At 41.0% G+C, this 14,190-nt stretch overlaps 1 protein-coding gene across 1 annotated transcript in view; it reads left to right on the forward strand.

The window, feature by feature from the left end:
* Positions 1-201: 201 nt before the first annotated feature.
* LOC104962642 (rho GTPase-activating protein 42) overlaps positions 202-14,190 on the forward strand; it is a 29,773-nt gene continuing 15,784 nt past the window's right edge. The window contains exons 1-7 of the mRNA XM_010791099.1: positions 202-296; positions 1,492-1,615; positions 3,210-3,281; positions 11,360-11,461; positions 11,672-11,782; positions 12,784-12,888; positions 13,695-13,824. Coding sequence (XP_010789401.1) covers positions 202-296; positions 1,492-1,615; positions 3,210-3,281; positions 11,360-11,461; positions 11,672-11,782; positions 12,784-12,888; positions 13,695-13,824 — 739 coding nt within the window. The remainder of the gene's footprint in view (positions 297-1,491; positions 1,616-3,209; positions 3,282-11,359; positions 11,462-11,671; positions 11,783-12,783; positions 12,889-13,694; positions 13,825-14,190) is intronic.

Below are 14,190 nucleotides of genomic sequence, written 5' to 3' on the forward strand. Positions count from 1 at the left end.
ATAATCAACAGATTTGAATGGAATCTCTAACATTTTCACGTAGAATAAAGACAAAAGAGTGATTATACAAATTACATTTATTGAAATTTGAACCAGAAGATGAAGTCTCAAAGAATGTTCTAAATAAAAGGACATAAAACAAAAAGGTGGATAATAATAAAATGTATTAAATGTATATGTGAAGACATTTGGTCAAATGAAATGACACTGAGCAGTGATAACAGCAACGCCAGCGTGGATGAAGATGGTGCAGGCCTCTCTTCGTGCCCCCCCTCCGTGCTGTCCCCTCAGAGGAAGTGAGAAAACGGGATAAGACTCTGGACACACATTTTTTTCATATCAAATTAGCATTTTAATAAAATAAGCTATCAAAGCCTGTTGGTAGAGTCAGGCACACGAGTCCGTTTGAGTGTGTGCGCCGGTGTCTCAACGCTCAGTCACTGCTAGCTATGTAGCTAACTGTTAGGCTACTAGCTTGCATTGTTATGGATCTAAAGGTAGCAAAAGCTAACTTTCATAGCACAGCTTTACTTCTCACTTAACACAATAAAGAAACAGACCGTATAGTACAGGACAAATGATCAATACTTACATATATTTTCACTCGTAGTATTATAATAATTGAAATGCTGGTTCTTCTGGAGGTGTTCTATGTTCTATCCACGATCAGCTACCGCACCGCAGCTGCCTGCACTGTACAATCGCTGGAGGACTGGGCTGTCACTCAAAAACTGAGTAGCCAATGGGGACGCACCCCTGAAAGTCCCGCCCACCTGGGAGGTTTGTGTCAGAATCTCAAACAAAAAGTGAAGGAGCGCAAACGAGAAAGCTGCAGCGAGAGCAAAAATCTGATCATTGAGAAAGAAGAAACAAGAACTGCAAACAAAAACCTATGTTAAAACAAAGAAAAAATACTTATAGTTTACATGATTACACAAATGATTTGTTTGCAACTTATAGTTTTATTTTTGGAAATTTATTTTATTTTGCTTGACTCAGTTTTTTTTCTTTTAAACTCATAGTTTTGCTTTATTCTGAGAAAGTGTTGCTTTATCTTTATGATACAAAACGAATCCCATATAACTGAACATATTTATACTTTAAAGTAACATCAACATTACGATAAAAGACAATATTATCCCTTGCATGTACCCTACCTTTTGCTAAATGAATGCCATACTTTTCTTTACACTAAAAATGTCAGTTAAGAGCTCACTGTAGTATAGATTAAGTATAAGCAACAGCATTAGAGCACAAATAACCATAATATACTGTGGTGTAACAACGACGTGAACAATGTTGGGGTCGTTACTCAAAAAAAGTAATGCCTTACTTGACTAAATTACCCACTGCTGAAAGTAATTAGTTACACTAGTTACATTACTTTTGGACTACTCTGACTAAATTCTTAATCTAATAAGGGCAACACTATAAACAGACCTGTGTTTCCTGCTCTTTATTTGAACATCAGCCATGTTTTCTTTACCTCAGTTTCCATCGCGTGGTGCTATCTGATGGCGGCAGGCCGCTCGTTACCTGTATCTTGCTCGATATGTTTCAGAATGATGGAGATTCCACCATCGAATTGGGCAACATTACCTCCACAATGTACGCTGTGACAAACCTGTTTATCTCGACTCTGACATTTTTGCTCCGTCTCCTTATTCATGAACTCAAGTGTAGCGCGAGTGAAAAAGGACGTTTGATTAGTTTTTCTGTCCTCCCAATACGCAGATAGTTGAAAACCTTTAAGTATTGCAAGTAACAAGATAATTTAGTGATAAGTTATTACAGTTACTAAGCACAACATTCTTTCTAAGTAATGTAATTACAGTTACCCCTAACACTGGATGTGAACATATTATATGATTTATTTTGTTTATGTTTAAAGTGTTTTTTTAATGATTTGTCATGTATGTTACCTGTACATGTAAAGTGTCTTTGAGTACCTCATTTCAAGTACCTATATCTATGCTCGCAAGGGTAAATAAAATGTATTATTATTATAATTAACATGGATATGAGTTTGAGGCGTGTATAGTTGACGGTTCACAAATAACACTGTGTAATTACAGTGCAATATTACAACAAAGCTACAGATGTACACACTCACAACACAACATATAAATGAAAACAATTCAGGCTCAGAGAGATTGAAGCCTCCTTTTTCAAGTCACTCGTTCCGGTTGGGTGCTCGAGCTGACAGGGTTATTTTGGGCCAATGAGAATGCACCGTGATTAATGGCTCAAAACAAAAACTCCATCCTGAAACTGTACGTGTTCAGTGCACTATTCGGAAGCTGATAGACCATCTGGGCCGATGACACCTCTAAATTAGAGCTGGTATCATAGATGCATTATAGACCCCAGCCCTTAGTTTATCGAACACACTCACCGCACAGAATAACACCTTAAATCAACCTTATAGCCATGTCATTTGTGACGGTGCCTCCTGTAGAGCAGCCCCACCATTCTGATGTCATCTGATCTCGGTAGATGAAAGCCCATCTTGGGGAAATTCAGCAGCACCTTAATGGCACCTTTCCGAAACGCTCGCTCGCAAGGGTCGTCCGTAGACTGTAATTGGTGCAATATATCTCACCTAATCTCTTCCTGTCTCGAATGAGAAGGGAGAGGCTCCGCGAGAGACCTTTTTACTCCAGTCATGGCGCAGGAGAGGTCACCAATATACAGAGACACACCTCAAACATTTACATTCATTGCAGGCTGAAGTTGTAAAGCTCCCTCCTCTGCCGTGCGGTGTCATATTTCAGCGAGGTTTGACAATGCTGGTGCTTCACAGCTCTCATAAAAAGGCTCAATTTTCTTCTACCTAGTGAACCATTGTTGAGTGCTCTATCTCTTATCTCTGCTGTGCTAATTTTGGGTACCTCACAGTAACACATTGTTCATTGTCACAGGCTTAAGAGATATTAATGAATGTGATTGCTCCATCCTCCACTTGTGTTTGGACTCCATGCAACTGCATTTGACTTGATCATTCTCTGTGCGATAATTTCCGCTTTCCGGCACATTTATAAAGAACATTATAATAAAACTGAATGACTGCTACATTAAAATCGTTTTGTGATATTCTTCCCGTCTAATAGTGTTTTGAATTATTCAGAAGGTTACATAAAGTCAGATCACATCGTTTTGTCTGACTGACGTCTGTCTGTCTCTCTGTTTTTCTATGTTTTTCATCTCAGATTCAGAATGCAGATGATGTGTTGATTACACCCTTGGAAAAATTCCGGAAGGAGCAAATCGGTGCTGCGAAGGTAAGAGCCCACCTACACGCGCAATTAGCAACTGAACAGAGGAAGATGTTGTAACACACTTGCCTCTCGTCTTCACCCCCTTCATCTCCCCTACAGTATGCAAATCATTAATTAAAAAGGAAGACGTGGCACCTAGAAAAAGTGTCTTAATTAGACTGATAGGGGGTCTAAACAAAGACATCAGGTGGCTATATGATATTCAATTATATTAGGACGAAGGTGAAAAGATCTTCAGTTATTTCTTTTTTTTTTCTTGTCTAATGTTAAGTTGAAGATGGCACTTTTAACTAAACAATTATCTGCTGGCAGATATTCTCAAACTGTGCTGTGGGTGTTATTTAAAAATAATATTGAAGACATCACATTTTGAAACCACATTAATTGAACCACTGTATTTAACACATCATTGTACTTATTTACTTACAAATAGTGGTACGCAACATGAACGAGTGCTAAGACTTCAGTATCACAGCCTGAGTGCTGTTCACCCTTCAAAGCTACTTCTGTATTATCAAAATGTTATAATGCATTTATAATCTGATTACTGTAACCCTGCAGTATCTAATATATGGCATTCACCATTGTTGTAATCTTATTACTGTAGACCTGTTACATGCAATGCATTCCTTCTATCCTATTGGTCATAGAGGATTGATAACACTGGGCTTCTGCAGATGTCGCCTGGAGGCACCCTGGTTCCACTGTGGATATGCTGATGAAGTTGCCTGCAAAAACCAGTGTGGGCTTGTTGCCACAAGCCATGCTTTCATTCCTGGCCAACGCAAAGGCATAAAATGAAAGTGTAGCCACTTGTTTGTGGTCTCTCTCTTGATGAGATCACACATGGATACTCCAGTAGAAGTCGGGCCCTTACAGAGAGCCCCCGCTGTGTCCCTCAGTCCACTGCTAGCTCTGCACTGGCCTCTGTGAATCATTTGCACATCTTCAGCCCTAAACCTCATAAGGGGAATTCCTAACTCAAAGTCTCACCCATCTTGATTTATTTGACATGAGTTGACAGTCACTGGTCTGCAAAAGTAACCATTTTACTGCTTTCTAGTAGTGCAAGCCGCAATGCAAAGGAACTATTTCTCTTCTCAGTGCTGAGGTGTGAACATCCATCACTCTCCTTTTTTACCGCCCAGACTAAATAACCATTGTCGCTACATGTCTCAGCCACCGCATGTACCTACCGTAATGAAAAAACACATATTGCTGCCATCTCTTTCTCTCACTCCAGCCCATCACAGTTCTCAGTGTTATTGCACAGACTCTCTATGTTTATAAAATGGTTTCTTAAAAGCCACAGCCCCCGTCACTCCCACCACCTCTTATTTCCTCCGACCACTTCCTCCTAATGGCTCTCTCCTCCTACGGCCCATCCCCCGCTAAACATTAGCCCAACTAGAGTGAGATAAAAGGCAGACATCACGAGTGGCTGACCAACTTTCCACTGTTCCGAGAATCTGGAGAGATCTGCAGGCCGTCTGACCCTTCCAGTTACTGCGCTTCGGAACGTCAGATGGATAAACTGGGAGCTCTTGCCTTATTTGGGAATAATGCGAGTAATCCCATGGAGGTTGCGTACCAGTGTATCAGCTCCTTACGCACAAGCGCAACACTTTCATGGCCATAACACACCAGCAGATTGAATGCAGCACTACGGGACGTATTTGGCACAGTCTGCTTCACACAAATGCTGGAACAAATGTTTAGGAATAAAACCCTACAACTTTGCACAGCATAAACAAATACACATCAAGAAAGCCACAAGAATTCAAACAATCATGCATTTTCACTGCACCTTGTGCGCTTGCTGTAAAACCGGGATGTAGAACTGACATTTTTCTAAGACCCTTTTTCTCAGTTCCAGATACATTTTTGTGATCTGAAAGTTTACTTCACAGGCCAAGAACTGAAGTGAAATAAGGACTGAAATCTGTGTTGGTTTCATTGTACTTTACTCTTTGCTGTCACTGCATCAACACAGTCAGCTCTGAATGAATTTCCCGTATCTTGGATCTCATCCTTGTGGCTGAACTGTCACATATTCCTGCTCCTCTGATTGCTATGCTTGTATATTTTTCACGTAAACTTTTGGAGTAAAACTGCCTAAAGCTTGGTCCCCATTATATGTGTTTGTTTAGTGGTTGTCAGGTTCCTGAAGGCCTGACAATTTAAAAAGTCCTTAGGGACAAGGAATTACCAGGGGGGTCTAACTTTTGGCATTCCTGACAAAATATTATTCCATTCAAGGGTCCTTAATGTTGGGAGCACCCTAGGGGTCCTTCACTTTCTGAGTGTGAGGAACTAGTGCAAACAGACCCAGATGAGAGTCAAGATAATTTGAGCTGTCCTCATCCTACAAGGGGTGCACGGACGTCAGATGATTCTCTACTAGTTTGAGTCTCCAGAGGCAGAAATGACATTTGCATTCATGCTATGAAATCCCAGATGCTAACCAAGACGCTGCTGAGAATAGGGATCAATTTAAGTGCTTGGGAAATATGCTCGCCAGCTGTGGGCTGCACTAAAACTTCAATCATAGAAATAAACCGTATACAGTATACATTGTTTTAGTTTGCTTACCTGGGGATGTTGTGTTAAAGAAATCATTGGAAATTAGGACTGAGCAAAGGCTTCATTTCCCGTGGAAGTGTACAGTGCTGATGGAAAAGTGTTATCCCTTTACAACATCCTTCGGGAAGTTAATTGCCAACGGTACCAACAGATGGTGCCAAAAAGAGAAACTTACACATAGTGACTTTAATTGACACGGTTTATGTATAGTAAGATGTGACCACAGTTCTGCACAGTTATCCCAGCAGTACTTTAAACACCTGATGATTGAATATGTAATTGATGTCCTGTTGATTTGCAGAACATTTAGCATAATAAACTTTGTCAGATTGGGAGAAAATGGTTGATGTAGCAAAGAAATACACACTTTAATAAGACAAGAAAAACAATAGGCTTCAAAAACACTTCGCCCAATAACAGTGAGAGAAGAGGAAGTTAAGGTGACAGCCGTGGGGATGACTCTTACTTTATGCTGCAAAACAACAAAATGCATGAATAGGATGATGGATATTATCTTGTCTGTCCCATCATATTCCACTGTGCCCTACCCAATAAAGCAGAAACACCATTAAAAACAATCTTTCAGAAAGTAATGATTTTTTTCTCCTGATCACTAGCATTTCACGAGCCAGTCAAAAGTAGACCTCGAGAGGTCAGTCTCTTACCTGTTTGAAGGTGGCAGCCATCCACTGTAAATATTTCCGATTCTTGCAAAAGCAATAAGCATTAAATTGGCTTATATTCAAACAGCGACAACATACAGAATTAACTAAAGGCCCTACAAGTATAAGTCAGGAGTATATGTTGGCAGTTTTAAAAGGGTATTCATGGATTTCGCGGAAAGTTTTAATACAATTCCCTTTTATCTAAAGCACAGTATCCGATATACACTGCAATTTAACAATGACTTCATTTTGATGGATGAGCTGACATAATGGTTTGTAGTCTTATTGTATTTCCTTGCAGTGTATTCACTGTTTTCTGGCGCCAAAAGTGACACTGAACACAGGACTGTTTCACATCATTCCCTTTTTATGGTGAACATTTCCAGACAATCTTCTCTGGCTTTGGGTTAGAGAAAGCTGAATTGTTGAGAAAAGAGTAACGTTATTGATAAAGATGAGAGGTTCACAAAGACACAGCAACTATTAGAATGGACATTGATATTAAATGCATAATAAAATAAAACAAACTCTTCAATAACCTTGTTATAAACATAGAGTTATTTGAAGATGGCCTCAATGTTGTTATTAAACTTCCTGTTGCCTCGCACATAATGAGGGAAGTGTGAGAGAGCTCCTTAGTCATCCCCGACCAGTGTCCAAAACAAATAACCATTTGTGTATCATCTTAACAAGGAGTTCCAAACTTCCTGATGATTCAAAAGCTATTTTCCCACACATGATGTAGCCCGTGCGGTAGAAAGAACAAGTAGATCTTAAAGGGGAGCACCACCTATATTAAAGGGGCACTATTATGCAAATGTTCACGTTTCATAATTGTATTTTGTACCTCTACTGTGACATGCTTTAATGTTCAAAAAGTGCTTTATTTTTCTCATACTGTCTGAAACCAGAGCCCAGTCTGCTCTGATTGGTTAGCTGGCCGGCTCTATTGTGATCCAATGGAGTTCAATGGAGTCCAATGGAGGCGTTTCAGGCAGGGGGGGATTCTAGGGAGATACTGTAAACTCCCTCTGGAGGGAACTTTGGGATTTGAGTCTTTGCAGATTATTTACATGCAAAAACCTGTATACAGCACTACAGGAAAGATAAAACCCCAAAAGCATAATAGATCCTCTGTAAGTTTCCAAGGCCTATAGGCATGTTCAATCGGTATTTGTGAACATGAGCTACTCTTTCTCAAAGCCAGACAAGTAAGTCTTGGGATGTGTACATTCTCCTCCATAGACGATGAATAATGTTGTGGACCCACACGACTTTCCTTTTCTTTTTTATACCCAGATTATCTTCTGTTGTTGTGTTTTCACAAACTATTGCTATATACTTGGAGCACTCCCCTGGCTGATGTGTGTCCTCTTCAGCATATTTCCCTGTTCATGGTCTATGGATCAGCTCCAGATATAACTTAATAACATCTCAAATGTGATCGCTCTAGTGTTGTTCATGTTCACTAATATTATTGACTGCCTTTTACCATAGGAGTGACATGTACAAAATCTGATAATGTGCATAGTTTCCCTTTAAGATGGAGAAGCCTAAGGGATCCCTATAGGATTGAACGGAGCTATATTCCTAAAGCCTGCCAGAGGACTGTTTGAAACCATTACAATAAAAACGCTTTTGAAGGTTTGTGAGAATGTAGATACCAGCTTCTTGTCCCTATCAGATTCAAAGGCAATGTCTTTGTTCACTCTTCACATACTAGGCTATATGGAGCTTTTTTTACTTATATTTGTATTAATTTAGAATAATGTCAGCATGTTTCAGCGAGAGAATGGGCACTAAATGGTATAAATGTGTTTTAGATGAAAGCTTTGCAATTTGCCACATACACAATATTTTTCTGGGTATTTGTTTTCAACTCTTTAGAAGCATCTGTTTGTAATTATTTCGTGTTAATTGGCCAACTTCTTGCTGCCTGTGATGTCTCCTCAGGAAGTGGGATTTCAGGTTAGCAGGGAGACATTTTCTGGCTTTGCAGCAAAGAAACTCCAGCTGAAATCCTTGCGTTCGCTCAGCCGCCCCCGTGGAAGCGAGACCGTCTCATGTGTGGTGGAGCATTAAAAAAAAAAAAAGCAGCTATTGCTATTTAATCGCCATTCTGGGCCCCTGCTCCAATTAGTTTTCTCTAATGAGCTTATAGAGATAGGTTGTGGAGCTCTCCCTGTTATGTCCCTGCCCAGAGAATTCATTTTAAATGAACTTCTGGTGCTGCACGTGACACCTCTCTAGCCATTGATGTTTATTTTATGCCATCGTGTTGGAAGGAAATGAGGAAGTGTAGTGTGTGATAACCAGGGTTCCTTCCTCACACATTCAACCTACCTCACTGCTTACATCTGTTACCATTGCAATGAGAGGCTGAGAAATAATGGCCCGAGGCTCGTTAGGACCAGTGTCGAAACTGCGGATGTACGGCCAACCTCCAAATATGGCCCCCGTCTGCTCCCAGCACCCGTTCTTCTTTAGCACGCTGAGAACACCTGTTGACCAGTTGAAAGACTGCCTGCCGCTTTTCCCATCATTTTCCTCCCTGCAACGCTCCATTAGCAATTAGCAAACGCACACATACTACAGCTGGCATCAAAGTGCTCTTAACGTCAACATGAGATTCGCCCGTGAAAGACTACAGAGGAAAGCCGCATCAGAATTTCTCATCCTGCATCTGATTTATTCATGAGTGCGAACAAAGCAATCAGATGAGGAAATCTCCCAAGTGGTAGGTCCATGTGTGTTTTGTGCACTGCAGAGTGTTGGGAAGTACTTGGGCTTCATCCATTGCCAGCCAGCTGATTACACCGGGGGGGGGGGCGCTGGCATTAGTTTGTCAGAAACGCCCCTGTCATGTGTTCTTCAGTGTTTATATCTCTCCGCATCTATGTCCTCTGCTACCCGTGTAGGACTTCAAAGCCTTCGCCTGCAATGCTCCCTCCTTCTCTCGGAGAGTCTTTGCTTTTTCAACTGTTTGTATTTCACCCTGATTACACAAACAGATCTGGGGGGCAGAGGGGGGGAGATGCTTTCACCACATGCACAAACCAACAAACACCTGGTGTTCTGCTGGGCTATCATTACGGTAGTGCCAGTTTGTACACGTTATGCCTGGATCAAAACAAAGCAGGACACTTTGGGTGACTTAATCAGGCTGGCTCTGCCTCACAGATTCTCTGCAGCTCTGAGTCACTCCCCAGCTCTTTGCTTTGGACGTGTGAAAGAGTTAGTCCAGACAAACTGTGGAGGTGTTTTTCTTTGCGAGGAGTTTTTTGGCACACTGGTCAGCCGTGCAGGGAGATTCCTGCTGTGACTGCGGGGCTCAGCTAAACCTGAAGCTCATAATTTAATGTGATCCCCAGTGTGTGTGTGTGTGTGTGTGTGTGTGTGTGTGTGTGTGTGTGTGTGTGTGTGTGTGTGTGTGTGTGTGTGTGTGTGTGTGTGTGTGTGTGTGTGTGTGTGTGTGTGTGTGTGTGTGTGCGTGCGCGTGCACAGTGGTATTTTGCCCTGGTCTTTATATGCATGCGTGCGCACAAAATAATGTCAACAGTAGTCACAATGGCAGACAGTCAGCCCCCTTTTTGTTATCTGAAAAACAAAAACACCCGACCCCGCAGTGAAATGTAATTCCTGTCAACATGATATCATATTTAATCACAAATCTTTTTTACTTTACCTTTTTTCGTTTCTGAATAGTGGGCACACGATGCACAGAATTGATTTTTTATGTTCTCCGCACTACTGACAAGATCAACCATGGGGCAGACATGACCAGAGAAATGGAAATCAGATGCTACTACATGAAATTATCTATTGATTTTTCTGCTGTATCTGTAAAAGTTATGTAGGAGGGTTACAGCTTCTCCTGGTGAATTCCTCCGCTGTGTGTTTAACTGCTGGGGGGGAGGGGGGTGCTGAGGCAGAACACTGTTCTAGGTCATATCAGTAGCTAGATTAGACTTGCTAAATTTCAGGGCCATGGGAATGAAAACAAACAAGGAGGATCTGGTTACATTGGCCGTTTCCTCAGACTTTCCCCCACCCCCTCTTGTATTATGTCTCTCCACTCGCCCCTGCATGAGTGTTTGCATAGCGGGACGGGCATTAAATGGGCAAAGCTTGGTTTAGAGGTCAGACTTGCAGATGAGACACTCGAATGCCCTCGCACAGTCAGGTTCTGTTTGCATGGGCAGAGTTTGATTAAAGCCTGCAAAGTGGATCTTTTTTTTCGGTCAGGGGGAAAGAATGTTCAATCTCTTAGTCCATATGCTTTTATAGATGGGCATCTGGCATGAAAAGCCCATTTCCTGTTCCTTCATCGCAGCCTTCTGGGACACCCTGTCTGAATCCTGGGACTCGTGACTACATAGCTTGCCTTGTCTTCGTAGGTGGAGCATAACAAGGAAGGAAAATGCTAACGGCATCCAGCCAGTCCTGCGTGTGACACTGCCAAATGCATTATCCTACTGATGATGAGCACTGTTTATTTTCCAGTGAACTTGTGTCCCTGGCTGGGACGCTGTTAGAATTATAGCGTGTATGGCTCTCTTGATAATAAATGGTTCTTATTGACCAAGCCGACATAGTCTACTCGTCATTTAACAGTCATATGCCCCTTATATGAACTGCAATAATCTATTGACAAGAATCTTGAATGACATGGACCAAGCGGCATGTGAAAACGTAGTCAGACCTCCCCCTAGTGGCAGTTCCAACACACACACACACACACACACACACACACACACACACAGCCACATCAGGAATACATGAGACATTTGTGGTAATGTTTATGCCTTTTATGTGTTTTGTGGATCCTTTCAGGAGGGGAAAAAGAAATTCGATAAGGAAACAGAGAAATACTACTCCACGCTTGAGAGACACCTCAACTTATCATCCAAGAAGAAGGAAACATATCTGCAGGAGGTAAAACCAAAGCAAATGTTCTGATCCTCTCAACATGTCTTTGAATAATGCGGTTTTATGGCTCAATGTCTCCTAAAAATAAAGCTGTTGTTTGTGCACCACTCTTGCACACCCTTCTCCTAGGTGTGCATGCAGGCATTAACTCTCTGTCCACACAGTGACCCCCGCCTTTGTGACGCCACTGACCCTGGTTTGTTTGCTATTTCTCAGGCTGACACGCAGATTGATAAGGAAAGACAACTCTTCTACGATGCGTCCCTTGAGTATGTTTTCAAAATCCAAGAAGTCCAAGAGAAGAAGAAATTTGAGTTTGTCGAGCCGGTAAGAATCAGTTTTGCATATTTCTGTGCTCAGTTAATGCACATTTAAGATGCTGTAATTGCTTTGCTTTACTTAATATGTTGTTAAAAGCTTAGTTTAAGTGGCATCTAATTAAAAAAAGCACAGACTGTATTTAGTGCTAATAGAAGTAGCTTTTTAAAAGTCTGTCGTCTCTTAAAGACACGCACAATGATACATCTCTCACAGGTATAATTATATGCTTGTGTATACAACTCATTTGTCGTCTTTATGGGAAATTCTATGTGATATAAATCAATCCATTTGTGGAAGGTGGTGCGTTAAATGAGATGAAGTGAAGTGATTGTTGTGAAAAGCCTGTATAAAAAACCCCCACCTAACAGATTTATGGAGTCAATTCTAACATCTTTAGCGCAAAAGTTACCAGGAAGCATTAAGTCCTGTAAGGTGTTAAATGTCTGGAAATGTGAGATGGGAGCAAAGTGAATGTTATTTTGTTTACACCCGCTGGCAGCTCACCCAGAGCTGCAGCCAGAAATGTAAATCTGCCGGCCCCAGGTAGTTGGGGCGTAAAGAGTAAGAACCTTCAAAAAAAGTAATTTTTTGGGGCAATATTCAGTACAACGAGAAACAATTATATTGGTTGGATTTATAGATGTTTAAAAATAAGTTAATTCATTTTTGACTGGCAGTATGAACATCACTATTAGTATTTTAAAAGAAAAGTAGAAATCAATGTAACATTTATTTGAAAATGTGATTGAAAGCACAGAATTAAAGCAAATTATGTCGTTTTTACAGTATCATAATTCAAACCATGTTGGAAAAATAGAATGGACTGGATTCCTGATGTTAAAGAGATTCTGAATGTGCGATAATAGTGATTATCAGCGTTTTTAGTGTTCAAAATGGAACATTTGATGTCGCAATGTTGCTTTTTAAAATGGCATTTCTCACTTGAATTAGCACTGAAGCTCTACATTAACTCAGTAAATCACCCCCTATTATTGTTCCCTTTCCAGCTCCTGGCCTTCCTTCAGGGTCTGTTTACGTTCTACCATGAAGGATACGAGCTGGCTCACGAGTTTGAGCCGTACAAACAACAGCTCCAGTTCAACCTACAGAATGTAAGTCCCAGCTGCTCCAGGGTGGTACACAAAGGCAACCAGCCACGTGATCAGATTCTGCAGCTTATCATACCCCCATATAACAAGCAGAGTTTTTACTAATGGATAGCTGTGTGATTAAATGAGATTCTTTGCTGCAGGGAGGATCAATATTTTTCGAGTGTTGTACAGCGGGCGGTTACTGCTGGCCATTTAATGCTAGTGTGTCAAGAATTGGGAGTAATACTCCAGCTGCCGCCATGCCCTCTCCTTCCATCACCATGACCTCACCACTTGCAGCCTCAGGGCTCAAATTTCTCTCTGACCCGAAATGTCAGCGCCATTGCCCTGACAATTTCCACTCGGTAACCCTCTCTCCATGTCCTCAGATGCAGAGGGCTCTAATAGGAGCTGCTGAAGGTGAAGCTGTCTCAGCACCGCTCTTGTAGTATCTAAGAAACAGCCTCATCCTGACCTTTTTAAAATCCAAAAAGAGAATTCCTGGAAGCATTAAGAACTGGCTCTCTGTCCTAATTTGCATCACCTCAAGTGTATCCCTGCAATACAAATGTAGTGTTTTTGAATTAGATGCTATCTGTATTTCCATAACGTTGGCCAATGTGTTCTTTTCCACAGGTGTTCTCGCGTCATTGCACAAATGTAAAGCATTTGTCAGATGTTTGACGTTTTTCCTCTATTTGTTTCAGCCTGACGTAGACAAAATGAAGCTATACAGTGTGAGATGAGAAATAGCAGGGGGAAAAAAACGTTACACAAGACTTCCTCTGTTAATGCAATTATAATCCAATCCTCTGTTTTCTGTGCAGACAAGAAACAACTTTCTGAGCACTAAGCAGGAAGTGGAGAAGCTGATGAAGAGGATAAGGTCTGCAGATCAGGACTATAAACCCCCCGGCCAGTGGACGATGGAAGGCTTCCTGTACGTCCAGGAGAAACGTGAGTCTTTCTTTCTTTTTTTTTCAAAATATTTGTATTTATTATTGCACTTTCAGCACATTAAACAAAGTACAGAACAATTTGTTTGTTAAAGGAAAGACAAATACCCATCCCCTATCCCTTACCCCCACCCCGTTAGGTCATGGTCACAGTAAATAGGAAAGAATTAAAAAATACAAATACAAATAATAATACAAATAAATGAAATAATCAATACACAAAGTCACAAATAGCAGGAAAACAGCAAATTCACATTGAGTAAAATAATAGATAACTAAAAAATGATGAAGACATGGGAGAACAATAAAGGATAAACAGAGTATTGTTCAACCTGAGTCTTTCTAACTAGACTCCCACCAAAGCCAA

Source organism: Notothenia coriiceps, unplaced genomic scaffold, assembly GCF_000735185.1.
Source record: "Notothenia coriiceps isolate Sejong01 unplaced genomic scaffold, NC01 NC01_scaffold00001515, whole genome shotgun sequence".
NCBI lineage: Eukaryota > Metazoa > Chordata > Actinopteri > Perciformes > Nototheniidae > Notothenia > Notothenia coriiceps.